We start from the raw sequence: 18,145 nt of genomic DNA on the forward strand, positions 1-18,145 counted from the left end.
GCTTGTCAGCATTGCTTCTTTTGGAGTAAACACATTTTATTTTACAGGGAACAGAAGAACTGGAAGTTCGTATATTGGTGCAAGCTCGTCCAGGGCAAGATATAAGGTGATGCTTGAAAAATCTATTATTTTTATAATATAATCCCAGTCGCTTCATATCCCATGACCCTTTCCCCAGCAGTCTCCAAAAGTCTTATATTCACCAGGCTCACTCCTCTGAGATTTTCTTCCTGTTGTCTGCTGAGAGCCACACAGCCATCAATGCATAAAACTTCTTCCTGGGCTTTTCTACTTCTTCTGCCCATGCATGGAATAATCTCCATATAATTCTATGAAGAGCATTTCTTAATACATATGAATGGAGATTCCTCTGCACATGCTGCATACTGTATGTGGCTCACAGTAGACCACACAGCCAAAATCTTGGAGGAACATGGGTAGATGAACCTTTGCAGAGGTTCTGTGGATGGAAGGTAGGATATGTAATGTTACATTGTACTAAAAGTACAGTTATCCTGTAAAATGAATATTTATATGAAGTCCACAGATATATGAGGAAACTAAATTTAACGAAAAGTATATGAGTAGGATCTACAGAATATTTCCAGTATCATGGCACCAACAATTTGTGTTACTAAATACCTTGAAATGTCCTGAAAGAGTAACACATATATGTATTTAAACTAGCCTGTAAAAAGTAGTTGCCTCTCTTGAGAGTTATTTACTTCTCTAGTAAGCTACAAGTCAAATTTTCAGTTGAATAAAGAGATACCAGCACTGGTGCTACCCAACATTATGTGTCAGATAGTGTGTCCTCAGCCTTGCACTGTGGTTCCTCTCGCTGACTTCAATGTCACCACTGTTTCCCGTAGTGACAAAGGAGTTGGTGGGTGAAACCACAAGACATGTTGTCATGTGAGATCAGTTTGAGGCACTTATAAAGAAACTCAGAAGGATTTTTAGAACTGTTTCTGACCTCTTTCTGACCTGCATTTCACTTCCTATTAAGCTGCATTTCTATTGATTTATATAGGGAGAATAGCAGTTTTGACATGAACAAATGCCCATATACTGTACAAAAGTCCAAAGGATGGTGTCTTCCTCTACTCCTTCATATTCAATCATCATAATAAAATAATCGTGTCTTGTATAATTGTTAGTGATTCATGGCATACATAATGATGTATAAGTATTCACAGATGCATAGACAAAATGGGGAAAATTTACAAAATTTAAAACTGGTGCACACAGAATCCAGTGAAGCTGTTCTTAGTAAGGCTGCTTTCACACTGAGGAGTTTTTCAAGCATTTTTGCAATAAAAAAAGCACATGAAAAGATCAAGAAAACTGCTTCCCTATGTATATGAATGTATGTTTATGTATATATTCACACTGAGGCATTGCGCTTTCGGTGCGGTGTAAAAACTCCTGCTTGAAGCATTTTTGGGGCATGTTTGGGGAGGAAAAAAAACGCCCCAAAAACACCTCTTCCCATTAAAATCAATGGAAAATGCCTTAAAAACGCTTCTTGTTTTTGGTGCAGTTTTTAAGTCATGTGTCCTATAAAAACGCACAGAAAGCGTGGTAAAATGCCTATGCATTTTTGCTGGGTTTTTTTTGCGGTGGATCAGTGTGAAAGTAGCCTGACCAATCAGCTTCCAGGTTTGGGTTTATTGTCAAAGCTTAACCACTTGCCTACCGGACACTTATAACCCCTTATTTACCAGGCCAATTTTCAGCTTTCAGCGCTGCCGCACTTTGATTGACAATTGCGCGGTCATGCAACATTGTACCCATATGAAATTTTGATCATTTTTTTCTCACAAATAGAGCTTTCTTTTGGTGGCATTTAATCGCCACTGGGCGCTTTACTTTTTGCACTATAAACAAAAAATTGCAAAAAATTTGAAAAAAAAAAAAAGTTTCTTTGTTTCTATTATAAAATTTTTCAAACAGGTAATTTTTCTCCTTCACTGATGTGCGTTGATGAGGCAGCACTGATGGGCACTGATAGGCGGCACTGATGGGCACTGATAGGCAGCACTAAAGGGCACTGATAGGCAGTACTAATGAGGTGGCACGGATATGCGGCACTGATAGGCAGCACTAATGAGGTGTCACGGATAGGCGGCACTAATATGCAGCACTAATAGGTGACACTGATGATGGGTACTGGTAGACGGCACTGACTGGCATCACTGCTGGGCACTGACTGGCGGCACTGACTGGCACAACCGCTGGGCACTGACTGGTGGCACTGACTGGCAGCACTGCTGGGCTGCACTGGTGGGTGGCACTGGTGGGCAGCACTGGTGGGTGGGCACAGGTGGGTGGCACTGGTGGGCACAGGTGGGTGGGCACAGGTGGGTGGCACTGCTGGGCACAGGTAGGTGTCACTTCTGGGCACAGGTGTGTGACACTGCAGAGTGGCACAGGTGGGTGCACTGCTGGGCACAGGTGGGTGATCTGGGCACAGGTGGGCGGAGCTAGTGGGCGCACTGCTGGGCGGAACTTGTGGGTGGCACTGCTGGGCACCGATCATCAGGGCACTGATCATCAGTGCCCTGATGATCGGTGCCGATCCTCACTCTGACAACTGCCGGTTCTCGGCAGTACTTTCCTCACGATCTGACAGCGTGAGGAAAGTGCAGCCGAGAACCGGCAATTGAATTTCCCGGTGATCAGCGTGTCATTTTACATGGCTGATCACGTGGTAAAAGTCCGCTGTGATTGGCCTTTTACCACATCACGTGATCAGCTGTATTCGTAGGACACAGCAATCACGGAGATCGCCGGGTCGCAGGAGAGATCGCAGGAGAGCGCGTTCTGGGAGGACGTCATATGACGTCCACCCAGAACTGGCCGGCCGCAGTGCAGCCGTCATTCGGCTATCTGCGGTCGGCAACTAGTTAATTGAGCAAGCTGAAGTGATAAGCTGATTGGATACCAAGCACAGCTGCACCAGATTCTGTGTGCAACAGGTTTAGCAAATCCCCCCCAATGTGGGTTTTTTTTGGTGATAAACATTGTATGTGCTGTTTAAATGTTTTCTGTCCTTTCTTTTTGCAGACCAATTGGCCATGATATTAAAAGAGGCGAGTGTGTATTAGCAAAAGGAACGCACATGGGACCATCAGAAATTGGTCTACTGGCAACTGTTGGTGTCACAGAAGTGGAAGTACATAAGTTCCCAGTAGTTGCAGTTATGTCAACTGGAAATGAGGTTTGTGCAGCTGGGATATTATGCCACTTTTTGTTTTTGTTAATTTATAGTTCCAGAAGTGTTTTCCTAGGCTACAGAGAAAGGGTGGCTATACACACTTGAAACACCTAAAGCTATTTAAACTGCTTAGATGCAGACTGATACCAAGAATAACATATTTGGAAACTGTTATTGTCAGTACTGATATTATAATTTAATACTAATGCACAGGGCAGTGGATCTCACTTCAACAAAACAAGCTGTCCTGCAGATGTAGCAGTTAGAGAGTTGAGACAAATCACTTAACACTGACAGAAGTGCTTGTAATGATCAACTTTTATTTATTTATGTAAAAGCTTTATCTCAAAAGAAAAAAAATGGTTGCTGTAACTGCTGAAAAAGTGTAAACTTGGAGCAGTACCTGGGGAATCAATCCGGTTTTTAAGAAAGATATTACCAGATGATATTAATGTGCAAGTTTTCCTAAATAACTGTAAGCTGATTACTGTGCAAAAGATGTAGCCCAGAGAGCACGGGGCAGGGTTGCTGGTGGCCTGGTGTTAAAAGCAGAGAAAAGAAATTCTGGTTGCTTTGGTTGGAGTAGTTGAGGGTAATTTTCTAAACTTTAGTAGAGTCAGATTCAGTATAATAGTTCAAAGGTTTAAGGAAGTAGCTCAAAGCTTTATAAAGATGCATTAAATGGGAAGTCTAGGATTGCTGAGCCCTTTATTAAGATGTCTGAGGGTGTCAAGCATCTTCCCTTCTTCATGTTTCCAGCAGCAATGGACTAAAAGGACTTTGAGTTCCAAAGGAAACAGCCACTGAAAAATCCTGATAGTGAAAACATGACCTCTTTAAAGCCAACTAACGTTATATATCAGTATGAAGAATGCATGATCTTTTGTTAATATATTTGCCCTTTAAAACAGCTTCAGCAACAAACCACCTGCAGTAGACTGCACTACTACCATAAAAAATAAAGGAACTTTTTAAGGTGCCTAATCCTTCAAGAAATTACACACATCAAATCCAAAATGTTTGTTATTATTAAAGCAGAGCCCCACCCAAAAGGGGACGTTCCGCTTTAAGCCATTGTCCCCCACTCCCCATTAAGGATTGGCACCTTTGGGGAGTGGGGGGGAGTGGGTACCCAAATTTGACAGGTACCCACTCCCACTTCCGCTGCGATAACCTAGGAGGTCGGTAGCAAAGGTTGTCGTCCTACCCTCCCTCCCTGTAGTCTTCTGGGACACCTGACAGGTCCCAGAAGACTACGGGGCCATTCACAAAGAACAGCACTTCTCGCGAATGTGTAGTGGGCACCCGGCTGTGAAGCCACAAGCTCTCACAGCCAGGTGCCCACACTGAAGATGTTGGCGCCATGGAAAGAAGACGGCCGGTGAAACCTACAGTTGTGCGGACACCGCTGGACTGAGGGGCAGGTAAGTGTCTGTATTTTAAAAGTCAGCAACTACAGTTTTTGTAGCTGCTGACTTTTATTTTTTTTTTCTAGGTGGAACTCCGCTTTAATAACCAATCAATATAGTATAAAGCTGGTTGATAATATTTAAAAGCAATGCATACAAGAACATTAAAAACAACACGCATCAAAAAATACGAACACAGCTCTTTATTGTAGTATACCCCATCCGCAGTACATGTGTATACAAAAATAGGAATTGCATTCAACTTATGAGGATGGATTATAGATGACACCCGTCAGATGATTATTATTATTATTATGCAGGATTTATATAGCTCCAACAGTTTACGCAGCGCTTTACAATATAAAGGGGGACAGTACAATTACAATACAGTTCAATACAGAACAAATAGGAGGACTGCTCGCGGAACTTACAATGTAGGTGATACAAAAGGTGCTTACAAAAAGGTGATAGCTGTGGTGGATGATCTGATGGAGGTGACTCAAGTACAGTTCTTAGGTGGAGGTGGATTCCCTGAATAAGTGAGTTTTCAAAGATGTATTTTAGTCCACCTGGTTATATAACACATTTTTGTTTAGGTTTAATAATCTTTAATTCAGTGTATGCTTCCAACAGCCAACTATTAGGGAAGTCACTGTATAATGTTTGCACTTTTTTTATTTTACTTACCTTACTTTTGCAGTAATGATTTACCTATCAGTGGAATTGAAATGGAAGTAATGTAAAGGGGTCGCAGGCAAAAGAAATTAGACTCACAGCAGCTTGAGTAACATGCAAACTACCCCGTTTTCCTGAAAGGCTTCTGCCAAGGGACTGAATATTAGAGTAGAATCTAGAAATTAAAGTACTGGCATTCATCCACCGCAGCCCTTCACTTGACTTTTGTACATTTAGGGAGGAACTTATTCTGTTACATTTATGAATATGGAAATAGAAGAGCTTTCCAAAGAAATTATTTCTGTGTACATAGAATAATTGTCTACCATGTATGTCTACATTCTTTTGCAGCTTTTAAATCCCGAAGATGATCTTATGCCAGGGAAAATACGTGATAGCAATCGCTCAACTCTTCTTGCAACAATTCAGGAACATGGCTATCCTACCATTAATTTGGGTATTGTAGGAGATAAGTAAGTGTCACGTTTTAAGTGCATTTATAATTTTAGGAACATTATTTCTGCATTCATAGTCGATACTGCAGTTATGTCTTACTATATGTAATTTCAGTTGTGGTTCACTTAACTAAGATATTTCATTGGCACATTTTACTTTTATATGTCATGTATGAAATACAAGAGGAAAATACTGAGAGTATGAAGGTGCCCATAGCAATAAGATGAAAGCTGTATATTAAGAGATATTCCTAGACGAAAAGGCACAGACAGCAATAAAAACATTGTCAGAAGCAATAAACCTTTCTCACTCTACTAAAAATGTGTTCATGTCTGTGTCGCCAATGGAAAGATTTTCCATCACTTTCCGTCAGGAAGAAGGCAATAAAAACCCGATAAAGACTCTAGCTCTGCCCCTCACCATTCTAAACCATTCTTTTGTCTGGAGCTGGGATTTAACTGTAATACTTGCCAAAAGCTTTGTAATCCTTTACAGCTACTCTTCAGATTCAATAATCGCTGGCAGCATAGCCAGATCCTTAACATCATTGTAATTCCACAACAATTAAAGCAGTATGGCTTAGTCAGACACCTTCCCTAGTAATAGCATAGTGAAGAAATGGCAGCAAAATGCATTGCAGTATGGCCTTACTGGTTGATTGAACTGCCACTCACACTCTAGCTTGGACATAACTGTAGTAGGAGTAGGACATAATGACAAAAGACTTTTTCTTTTACAAATGGTTTTATTAACAAATGGCATATACATACAGAGCCAAGTAACTTGGATACCAGAAAGATGTATACAATATCGTACAAAGTACATCATCAAATCATGACAAAATAAGAGAAACAACAATGGGCAGGTGAAGGTCAGAAGTAAACCTGAGCATGGCATGGATGTGATGTTCTGGTGCATATAGAAATCAAACATGAAGACCAGTAGCAACTTCAATGCTAGAGGTGGAACCAGAGGGCGTCAAGCCCTAACACTAGAAAAAATTACATGAAGTTACAATATCTGCTCGGCCCTAGAGCCAGAAATTAGATACTTTTTAAACAAATGAAACATAAAAAGCTAAAACTGGCCATAGAGGAATTGAAAATTGGCCGGACCATAGCTCAGTGGGGAGTATTCCCTCATCCACCTTGAATGTGTATATGTGGAAATCGTTTTTTTTGTTTTTTTATTTTATATCAGACCACTAGCTGATCAGAAAACAATGATTTTTTTGCAAAAAAAATAATAAACGTGCCCACATTTGCAAAAAAAATGAGCATTTATTTAATTTTTTTTACATATGGGGCTGTAAAGCATTGAAACTGCATTAGTGGATCTTGGGTGCGATCCACAGGTTCCCGCAGACTCTTCCCCCAGTTCCATGTTCGTACCAAGGCCTTTTGGTTACAGAGCTGGAGAAAGTATCAATGAACTACAAGTGCAGTTCCATTGATAATGTGGCCCCTGCTCATCCTCTGTGAATGATGCAGCTAATGTTAAATTTTAAATGTGACAAGAGCCACTGGGCAGAAGAACCCCATAATCCACATTACACCCTAAATCAGGGGTGTCAAACTGGTGGCCCTCCAGATGTTGCGAAACTACAAGTCCCATCATGCCCCTGCCTTTGGGAGTCACGCTTGTCAATCTTGCAGTGCCTCATGGGACTTTAATAAACACACACATTTATATCTATGATATCTGTTCAATCACCAGATATCACTTAATTTTAAATATTTGTAGAAGTAAATCAATATTATTATTTACAGCATTCCCTCTTTAAAATCTATTTTCTTCCTAAAGGCTGCATTCATACCTAAGTAGAGCAACTTTATTTGAGCGTTTTTGTGCGCATATACGTAGACAGATTTAGAAGTGTATTTCTAGTGTTTACCATGTGTACTTAAGCTCCAGGCGTTTATGATTTAAGCTTTTACTGTGAAGTTTACGGGATCAAATATGCCCAATCTAATCTGCCTCAAAAGTAGCTCATGTACACTTTTGGAGCATCAGATGCTCATATGTGAACAGTGACCACTGAAATTCATGGGATTTAGGATATTAAGTATTTTTGTAGCTTTGAGCTACAAAAAGCTCAGGTGTGAATAGGGCCTAAGTTGAAGTTTCATAGGAATCGAAGAGTTCTGGCAGTGTCATATCAACATATCTTCCACCCCAATTTCTGCATTCAGTCCTTGTATGGCAAGACTGGAGTGTGAAAGGAGGATGCACTATGAGAGGGCAGTTGGTTCATGTGCTTATATAAAGCTTGCGGATAAGAAGAGAAAGCAGGGTGACCAAAAAGGAGCTCGCTGTGCTGCTTCTCCTTTCACTTGCCAGTGATAGGCTGGGGAGGTTCCAGGATGACCTGGGCTTGGAGGAAGTGGGTTGAATAATGCTGACCATCTGACTAAGGACATCTAGTAGCCGAAAAAAGTACTGCAGGAATTGAAGGTTATTATTGTGGAAAAAGCCTATTTTATGTTAGCTCCTAATGGGTTATTCATTGTTAGCCTCTTATTTTTGGCATGAGTTCTGCTCGAAACAGCATTTCTGCTGATGGTTTATTTGACTGTATAAGCTTGATAAGTGATGTTTTCCCTAATTTTATACAAAACTATTTTATTTTTGGTTGAATCTCTTCACAGCCCAGATGACCTATTAAATGCCTTAAATGAAGGTATCAGCCGTGCTGATGTTATCATCACATCAGGTGGTGTGTCCATGGGAGAGAAGGTAAAACAAGAAGCTGTATACAATTATTTATGCGTGATTATTAGTTTATAATACAATACCTGTGTAAAGCGTAGTAACTCATAGCACCCAGATGTATACTAGTTTAGTCAGGTAAAGAAAGGGCAAAAGAATATGGTTACCATGGGGCCGCATTTTTCATATAGTCATTTAATTTTGTACAGTTTTATGTAAGATCTGGTTTACCGAATGCCCTCACAATGGGCTTACTTACAATATAGAAACCAAAAGTGTCGATGTTGCTTTAAGCAACCTGTTAGGATCCAGCTGTGACACAATATGAGCATTATGTATCACAGGGATTTGTCATCTAACACAGGGATCACCAAACTACCTGCTGCTACAGCCACACTGAAAGCCTTACAGTGGTAAGGAGGATTCTGATGGGGATCCTAATGTAATGGGGACTCTTATAGGGAGCCTCATGTATGGGGGACTCTGATGTGGACCCTGATGTAAGGGGGACTGTCTTTGGGGACATGGATGTAAGCAATGACTGATGGAAATCCCGATGTAAGGGGGGACACGTATATAAGAGGGTCTCTGATTGAAACTTTGATGTAGGGGGGACTCTGATGGGTGACCCTGTTGTGAAGGGTACTCTGATGGGGACCTTGTTGTAGGGGGGACTGTGATGAGTAGGATTCATTCCATCAAGCTTAGTTTTTTCCAGCTTGCAAATATTTGTATAATATAGGATATGGTCCTCATACTGAAAAGTTTGGAGACCCCTGACCTAACAAATGCTTCAGGTTTTTCACCTATCCATACACTCTATAGAGTTATTACTCACCGCTGTATGTTTAGAATGTCTGTTCTAATGACTAAGGTTTTATATCGCATTTATGGTAATGTACCGGTCACTAATTCTACAGAGTAGCAAAATAAAGTGTGCAGTGTAAACACAATAATTAATCAGTTTGTACAGATTAATATTTAAAAGTGCCAAAATACATATGTTAATACTGTGTGTAAATATTCTTCTAAGAGAATTGATGGAAATCAGATTATAATAAATAGAGTTAAAATTGGTGTTCCATTGTTTCATCTTTAGATGGGAGTGGCATACAACCTATATAGCTGCACATGTATTGATATTTTTTCGGAAAATAAAGTCAATGAGCCTTTTAGTTTTTTAATAAATAGTTCCTGTTCCACTTATCTCTCATGCCTAGCTACATAAATACATCTTTGCAACCCTCTACATTAAAATTTGATAGTGGCAGGGGAATCGCCAGTAGAGGCTATAGGGAATCCAGCTGTCTCCTTTGTAGGGCAGGTTAGAAAATGAATGTAAGCATTTGAGTTACTTTTGGCCAGTCTCTTGGCATTCTTTCTTCCTTCTAGTTGAATTTAGGCACTGTATTTTATGGCAAGTTAGTAAATTCATAGTAGCAGATTCAAGAATAGTTCATCTCAATTTTTCTTTCATAACAGGACTATCTTAAGCAAGTGCTGGATATAGATCTTCATGCACAAATCCATTTTGGTCGAGTATTTATGAAGCCAGGGTAAGTCATTTTTAATCTTTCATTTTTGCCCTAAAGCATATCTAAACCCAAGAAGAGCACTGTAATACATTGCAGCTCGCCATTTCTTAGATATGATGGCCGCATTAGGCTTCATGCACACAGGTACTTAACAGCTCCTATGTACCACATACAGGCTCCAATACATGTGAATGGTGGTACACAGCCATTCTTAAGTAAACGCTGCATCGTGTTTACCTGTACATGTCTGTATGGTGCTTCTTCCTGAATGCAAAAGTGGTATGTGGATGCCTGCATGTCAAACATTCACATGCAATTGTGACCATGCTGGTGCAGTGTGTGAATCCACCTCTATGGGCTGCCTTCGTGCAGCTCCGAGGTGAATGCACACGCATCTGCCAGCGGCTCAGTATGGAGGATGGCACTAGTAGACTGTATAAATCAACTGTAAATCTTTTCAATCTGCCAGGCCACTAGTATTTTCAGAACAGGAGATTGGCAGTGGCAACCTCCATATTTCTCATTGTACATATTTCCTTTAACCTCCCTAGCGGTATGATTATTTCAGATTTTTGGTGCTGAAAGCGGTACCATTATTTTGCATGGAAATATGTAGTTTTTTTATTGTAGGTTGTAATAGTTAGGAATAACTCACTGAAATCTGTCCGAACAAGAGTCTATTAAACATCCCGGGTATGATAAAATTTGAAACACAAAATCATAAATTATAATTTAATAAATAATCATAAAAAATAATAATATAATAATAATACATTTAATTCAATAATATAATCAAACCAAAAACACTGAAATTTGAAATATAGCGCCAAGTTCGCACATCGCTGAGCAAAGTCGCAAAATTGTTTTCAGTGTCCGATGACGAATTTCTCCACGAATCATTATCACTCAATTCTGCAAGTGGTTCTGATTTACCTATGCTGTTCTCTAGCTGATCTAAACCCGCTTTTGACCTAAAGGGACGCTTTTTGGACGCCATGGACTTTTCTAAGTTTCCAGGCAGAAAGAACAGTCAAAATGCAGACAGGGGACAGGACAAAGCACTAGGGACAAAATGTATGTGAAATGGGTTGAAACAGCAATGTTTTACTATGTAAAATCGTTTTAAAAATTTTCAAATTTCCCACCGCCGGCGGCGCCCGTACGTCCCGACGTCACAGGGACTGGAACACAGGAGCCGGATGCCGGCATCAGCCAGAGGAGATGGCCGGGGACGCTGCAGGGAACACATCGCGGGAGCGAAGGACAAGGTAAGCTCTGCAGGGACTCCCTATGCAGCGCCGCATGGTAAGCCCGAGTGTAGCTCAGGGTTACCGCTTTTGGTACAGACATTTTACCCCGAGCTACACTTGGGAATACCGCTAGGGAGGTTAATCAAATGCTCTAATTTTTAATCTGTCATCCTTTTCATGGATTGCATGCTTTCTATCATTAAATTATTATTTATGCTGTCATCTAAGTAGTGCAGGTTATTTGGCAGCAGGTGGAACAGGATTGCTTCCTATATATAGAGCACACCTGCCCTCTTTTTATATGTAGGATATCTTTACTTGTGGTTTTGTCATGATGGTGCATCGTAAAACATTTTAAGGACGATATTACCACTTACAAGATTGTTACATAGAAACAAAAAAGGTTCGGCTTCCTCTAGTGGCCATACCCCGTACCTGGTTTTTAGGTGAGTGTCTTAAAGAGGCAGGAAATCTCTGCAGCTTTGCTTGGTTAAGATTCCTCCAGTATGGAAAGAAACATAAGCATCGCTGGACCCTAGCAATGCAGGTACATGTTCCAGGTCTCATACCCAGTGCCTCACTTTTTGCCAGAGAGCTAATGGATAACATTACAACGGCATTAGAAAGTTAGTGGAATAGACAGCAAGTAAACATGTTGTCCCTGAAGTTAATGTGTTGAAATCAGAAAAATTGGCATTGCACAGTTTGTTGTGTGTGGGACTATACAGTTGCAAGAAAAAGTATGTGAACCCCTTGGGATTACGTGGAGTTTTGCATGAATTGGGCATAAAATGTGCTCTGAACGTCATCTAAGTCACAACAATAGAAGAACACAGTCTGATGAACATAATACTACACAAACATTAGATGTTGCCATGGTTTAATTGCACATAACATGTAAACATTCACAGTGCAGGGAGGAAAAGGTATGTGAGGCCCTAGCTTAATGACTTCTCCCAGAGCTAATTGGAGCCAGGAGTGTGCCAACCTTGACTCCAATCAGTGTGATGATATTGGATGTGTTGCTGACAGCTGTCTTGCCCTTAAAAAACACAAACCTGTTTTGGGTTTACTGGTTTCAAGAAGCACTGTCTGATGTGAACCATGCCTCTCAGAAAAGAGCTCTCAGAAGACCTACGATCAAGAGTTGTTGACTTGCATGAAGCTGGAAAGGGTTACAAAAGTATCTCCAAAAGCCTTGATGTTCATGTGTCCACAGTAAGACAGACTGTCTACAAATGGAGAAAGTTTAGCACTGTTGCTACTCTCCCTAGGCATGGTCGTCATGTAAAAATGACTGCAAGAGCACAGCGCAGAATGCTGCATGAGGTAAAGAAGAATCCCAGAGTGTCAGCTAAAGACCTACAGAAATCTCTGGCACATGCTGACATTTTTGTTGACACATCTACAATAAGGAAAACATTAAACAAGAATGGAGTACATGGGAGGACACCACGGAGGAAGCCATTGCTGTCCAAAAAGAATATTGCAGCACGTTTGAAGTTTGCAAATGAGCACCTGGATGTTCCACAGCACTACTGGCAAAATATACTGTGGACAGATGAAACCAAGATTGAGTTGTTTGGGAAGAACACACAACACTATGTGTGGAGAAAAAAAGGCACAGCAAACCAACATCAAAACCTCATCCCCACTGTAAAACATGGCGGAGGGAGCATCATGGTGTGGGGCTGCTTTGCTGCCTCAGGGTCTGGACGGATTGTTGTCATTGATGGGAAAATGAATTCCAGAGTTTATCAAGACATTTTGCAGGAAAACGTACGACCATCTGTCCGCCAACTGAAGCTCCGCAGAGGATGGGTGATGAAACAGGACAATGACCCAAAGCATACAAGTAATTCAACAAAACAATGGCTGCAACAGCACAGAATACGCCTTCTGGAGTGGCCCAGTCAGAGTCCTGACCTCAACCCGATTGAAATGCTGTGGCATGACCTTAAGAGAGCGATTCACACCAGACATCCCAAGAATATTGCTACACTGAAACAGTTTTGTGAAGAGGAGTGGTCCAAAATGACTCCAGATCGTTGTGCAGGTCTGATCTGCAACTACAGGAAACGTTTGGTTGAGGTTATTGCTGCCAAAGGAGGGTCAACCAGTTATTAAGTCCAAAGGTTCACATACTTTTTCCTCCCTGCACTGTGAATGTTTACATGTTATGTGCAATTAAACCATGGCAACATCTAATGTTTGTGTAGTATTATGTTCAGCAGACTGTGTTCTTCTATTGTTGTGACTTAGATGATGTTCAGAGCACATTTTATGCCCAATTCATGCAAAACTCCACATAATCCCAAGGGGTTCACATACTTTTTCTTGCAACTGTATAGCTGCAGACCCGTCAAGGTGCCCTCACTGACCCATGTCCACAGCCAAATGTGCCAAAAAATGGACATGTGAACATCAGACCTTGACCACATAGCAGTGGAAGAAGGTTGTCTGATCTGATTATTCACAATTTCTTTTACATCATGTGGATGGGCAGGTGCGTGTATGTTGCTTACCTGGGGAAGAGATGGCACCAGGTAGCAGCATGGGAAGAAGGCAAGCCAGCAGAGGCAGTGTGATACTTTGGGCAATGTTCTGCTACCTTGGGTCCTGCCATTCATGGGGATGTTACTTTAACATGTACCACCCCTTCATGGAAACGGTATTCCCTGATGGCTGTATTACTTATCTGTCTTTTTTTTACCAATTGCTTACACTTTAAAGAGAGTCTTGAACCCTTCACATTGGAACAACAATGTCAAAAGGGTGATGTGACAATCTTTCACTGAAGAAGCTCTCTGTAGGGAAGCCATTGAGATTGACATTGCAGCCTTAATTCTATTTGTGCAACCAAGAGCAAAACCTAAGAACCTTTTAGGTTCACATTTTTTGTTACATATGGATTCCTTACTGCAAATGAATACTTGGCTTAATTCAAATACATGACAGTCAGAAAATACAAAAAGTGCATATATTAAAAAATTATAAATTATATATAAAAGTTTTAAAGTAGAACTTCCGAATGTAGAAAGTTTTCCATCCTTAGTCAAATAAAAGAGATTTTGTTTGACTTTCTGTCACATTGTCCCATTGTTCTATTATCATTAGGATGGGAATTAAGGGGAAAAGATTCCTAAGAAGGACATGTGGCAGGAGTTCCACAAAGAGTTCACCTTTTATTTTTATAAAAGGTCTTTGTATTGTCTATGGTAATATTTTTACCCAAATGTGTTTAGCTTTCTGTAATTACAGCCTGAACCAATATAGTATAAAAATAAAGGAAAGGCACATTTTCTTAAAGAAACCACATTTTTATCTTATAGCCTGCCAACCACCTTTGCAACCTTGGATATTGATGGCGTTAGGAAAATTATATTTGCACTCCCAGGTAAGAAGCATATATAATATATTTTATGTAGATGTTTTCTATCTGTAAATGCCTTTTTGGCAGTGCCTTTGCACAGCACAACCTACTGTCTAATGTGATAAATTCAAGTACTACTTGTCAATTAGGCCATGTAAGGGTTCTCTAGATGGTGAAAATTAGCTCTTCTGATTGTTAGATTGTCTGTTATCTTCGTTTTTCTGTCACTGTACATATGTTGCAGTCACCCTTTGTCAGAGTTGGATCATATCACAATGAATCACCATGGAAGCAATGTAGCTGGGGATGGCAAAATGATTCATCTGCTGCAATTATGGTCTTGGCAAATGACCATCTAAAGCTAACCATTCATCCATATCGAAGAAAAAAAATCAATTTATCCACCTTTTAAACTCCCGGATTGATAAATTAGAGTCACAAAATGTTTACAGGCTGATTTATGTTTTTAAATTGAAGGTTAAAACCCCTGGCCATTACTCCATACTCATACTACAGGACCTTTTCTGTTGACTACCCATTCCAGCTCAATAAACTCCACTCCTTTGGCCTCCAAGACTGTTCTTATCTGGTTCTTCTCCCACCTATCACAGCCTTCCTTCAGTTTTGCCTACAAACCTGTCTCTTCCTCCTCACTTCTACTTTCTGTAGGGATTCCCCAAGACTCTATCCTCAGACCCCTACTCACCTCTATCATCCTTTGGTTACTTGATAACCTCCCACGGCTTCCAAAACCATCAATATGCTGATGACACCCAAATCTGTCTTTCTACTCCTCACTTCACTCCCTCAGTCTCCTCTTGCATGTTATATATCAATATAGATGTAATACTTCTTCCTCAAATTAAATCCTTCTAAAACTTAACTCGTAATATTGAATCCCCCCCCATACCCTCTTTCCTGACTTTTTCTACCAAGATAAAAAAATAAGTCCTTCCCATCATGCCAGGGTGCTAAGTGTTGTTTTAGCTCCAAATCCAATCACTGTCAAAATCTTGTAAATTTCACCTCCACAACATCTCCAAAATACACACCTTCTTAACCAATTAAACCACCAAGCTACTCTTTCACTTCCTTGTTATGTCTCGCCTTGAATATTGCAACCCCCTTCTCATAGGCCCATCTCTACACAAGCTTTTCCGCTTTCAGTCTATGAATGCTGCTGCCAGACTCAATCTTACCAACTACTTAATATCCTCCACCCCTTTCTGCTAATCTCTCCACTGGCTTCTATTTGCCCTACAAAAACAATTAAAAATACTAACAACACCATACAAAACCATTTACAACTCTGCCCTAAAGTACATTACCAATCTCATATTAATATGTCAACCAAACTTTCATCTACACATCTCCCTTCTGCTCTCTGTCCCTCTTGTCTCCTCTCTAGCCTCTAGGATTAGTCTCTCTAATCCTCTGAAACGCTCTACCTCAATCTGTACAAGTATCTGCTACTATGTCTACCTTTTTGAAGATCCCTGAAAACTCAACTCTTCAGGGAAGCCCTTCCACCTCCTCCTAACAAATAAGCTTTTGTTTCTTCCATCATCTTATCCTTCACAGTTATTACCTTGTGTAGCATTTGCCCCTCCCTATTAGATTGTAAGCTCTCATGAGCGGGGCCCTTCTAACCCTCTTGTATTGAGTTATATTATAACTGTGCTGTCTTCCTTTATATTGTAAAGCACTGAAGAGAATGTTGGCACAGTATAAATTCTGTACAATAATAATCTTGATTATTATTATTTTTTTGCTTCCTTGTAGGCAACCCTGTGTCAGCAGTAGTTACCTGTAATCTTTTTGTTGTACCAGCACTAAGAAAGATGCAGGGAATCCTGGACCCAAGACCTACAATCATCAAAGCCAGGGTACTTAGTCAATGATGTGCTGAACTGTAGAAAAAGATTAGTTTTGTCTTTTCTTTTTTTATTTTGTTTTTGTTTTGTTATACTGAGCACATATTGAGTCATTTAAAATAGATGAGCAAACAAGTATGCCTGTCTCATATCTGCAAAAATGTGAAATAATAGGATGCTAGTGTGTGCAAATAAATATAAATATATATATATATATATTGCTCAAAAAATTAAAGGAACACTTTTTAATCAGAGTATAGTATCAAGTTAATTAAACTCCTGAGACATTGATCTGGTCATTTAATGGTTGTTAATCAGTTTCAGCTGCTTTGGTATTAATGAAATTAACAACAGGTGCACTAGATAGGCAACAATGAGACAACCCCCCGAAACAGGAATGGTTTGACAGGTGGAGGCCACTGACATTTTTTTATTCCCTACTCATCTTTTCTGGCTGTTTTTCACTAGTTTTGCATGTGGCTAGGGTCAGGGTTAGTGTCACTACTGGTAGTTTGAGGCAATACCTGAAGCCTACAGGGGTTGCACAGGCAGTCCAACTTCTCCAGGATGGCATATTAATACGTGCCATTGCCAGAAGGTTTGCTGTGTCTCCCAGCACAGTCTCAAGAGCATGGAGGAGACAGATACAATCGGGGTGGAGCCTGACCATGGCGGCTGAGGAGGGCACGATGTAGGAGCTCCCTGACAAGCCCTGCTTTACGACTTTCCCAGGAGCCCTCGCGATGAAGGAGATCAGCGGGGTGAGACCTACCTCTGTTTGAGGGGTCTCTTCGGATCTGTGCCTGTCTTCTAGTGCGGTGGACCAGAAATGAGAGACGGAGTACGGTCTGTCCGGGGCCCGGACGAGAGACGCTGTGTCGGGTTGCGGGGAGACAGGGAGGCGTTACTTGACCACGTGGTCAGCCGCTGGGGCATACTGGGAGGTGAGGAAGCCGGCCGGCGTCCTGTGGAGAGAAGGAGACGCCGGTCCGCTCCTTGGTTCGCTATCGGGCTTGCTGCCAGAGCTGAAGAGGAGCCTAAATGCCCCATTCTTGTGTCAACAACCAGAGATGACTCTGAGGAATCCCCCTGAGGAATGAACTGCTGAAAGGACTGGCATCTGAAACCTGGAGCAGTCTCGCAAGAGGAGAAGAGAGAGGAGGGTGACTGAGACTGGCTGTGGCTTGATATATGCCAAATGTTACACTGTGCTGTTTAGAAAAGCAGAGAGTGAAGGAGAGAAAGGGGGATTCCTAGGGAATACAAAGGAGTTGAAAGGAGAAGAGGACTAAGTGACATAGAAAGGAAAGTTAATGGACAAATAACCAGGCAAGGCTGAGACCCGAGTATATATATTTAACCTTTACTTACTCCGAGTTTATAAAAGAGAATAAGACCCACAGAAGATATAAAGAACAAAAGTGCTAAAGGAAGTGGGCTCAAAGGGTCCCAAACTGGCACAAATAAAAAATATACTTCCCAGGGAAATGTGACCCCAGAAAGGCCACAAGGCATAAATGAAAAAGGAGAAGTGGATCTCAGTCTGGAAAATAGTCCTAGACTATCGTTGGGCTTGAATGTTAGCAGTCAACAAATATCAGGAAATATGGAGATGAAAGAGCTTGAAAGAGACCTACAAGTACC

General features: G+C 40.9%; 1 protein-coding gene across 30 annotated transcripts in view; it reads left to right on the forward strand.

The window, feature by feature from the left end:
* GPHN (gephyrin) overlaps positions 1-18,145 on the forward strand; it is a 591,738-nt gene that overhangs the window by 556,586 nt on the left and 17,007 nt on the right. For all 30 annotated transcript variants that reach the window (XM_089681455.1, XM_089681470.1, XM_089681459.1 and 27 more), the window contains 7 exons: positions 48-106; positions 3,070-3,223; positions 5,656-5,777; positions 8,409-8,496; positions 9,952-10,025; positions 14,587-14,651; positions 16,410-16,513. In XM_089681455.1, the coding sequence (XP_089537581.1) occupies positions 48-106; positions 3,070-3,223; positions 5,656-5,777; positions 8,409-8,496; positions 9,952-10,025; positions 14,587-14,651; positions 16,410-16,513 (666 nt within the window). The remainder of the gene's footprint in view (positions 1-47; positions 107-3,069; positions 3,224-5,655; positions 5,778-8,408; positions 8,497-9,951; positions 10,026-14,586; positions 14,652-16,409; positions 16,514-18,145) is intronic.

The sequence above is a fragment of the Staurois parvus genome, unplaced genomic scaffold (genome assembly GCF_062004578.1).
Source record: "Staurois parvus isolate SC_StPar_1 unplaced genomic scaffold, SC_StPar_1.0 ptg000267l, whole genome shotgun sequence".
Taxonomy (NCBI): domain Eukaryota; kingdom Metazoa; phylum Chordata; class Amphibia; order Anura; family Ranidae; genus Staurois; species Staurois parvus.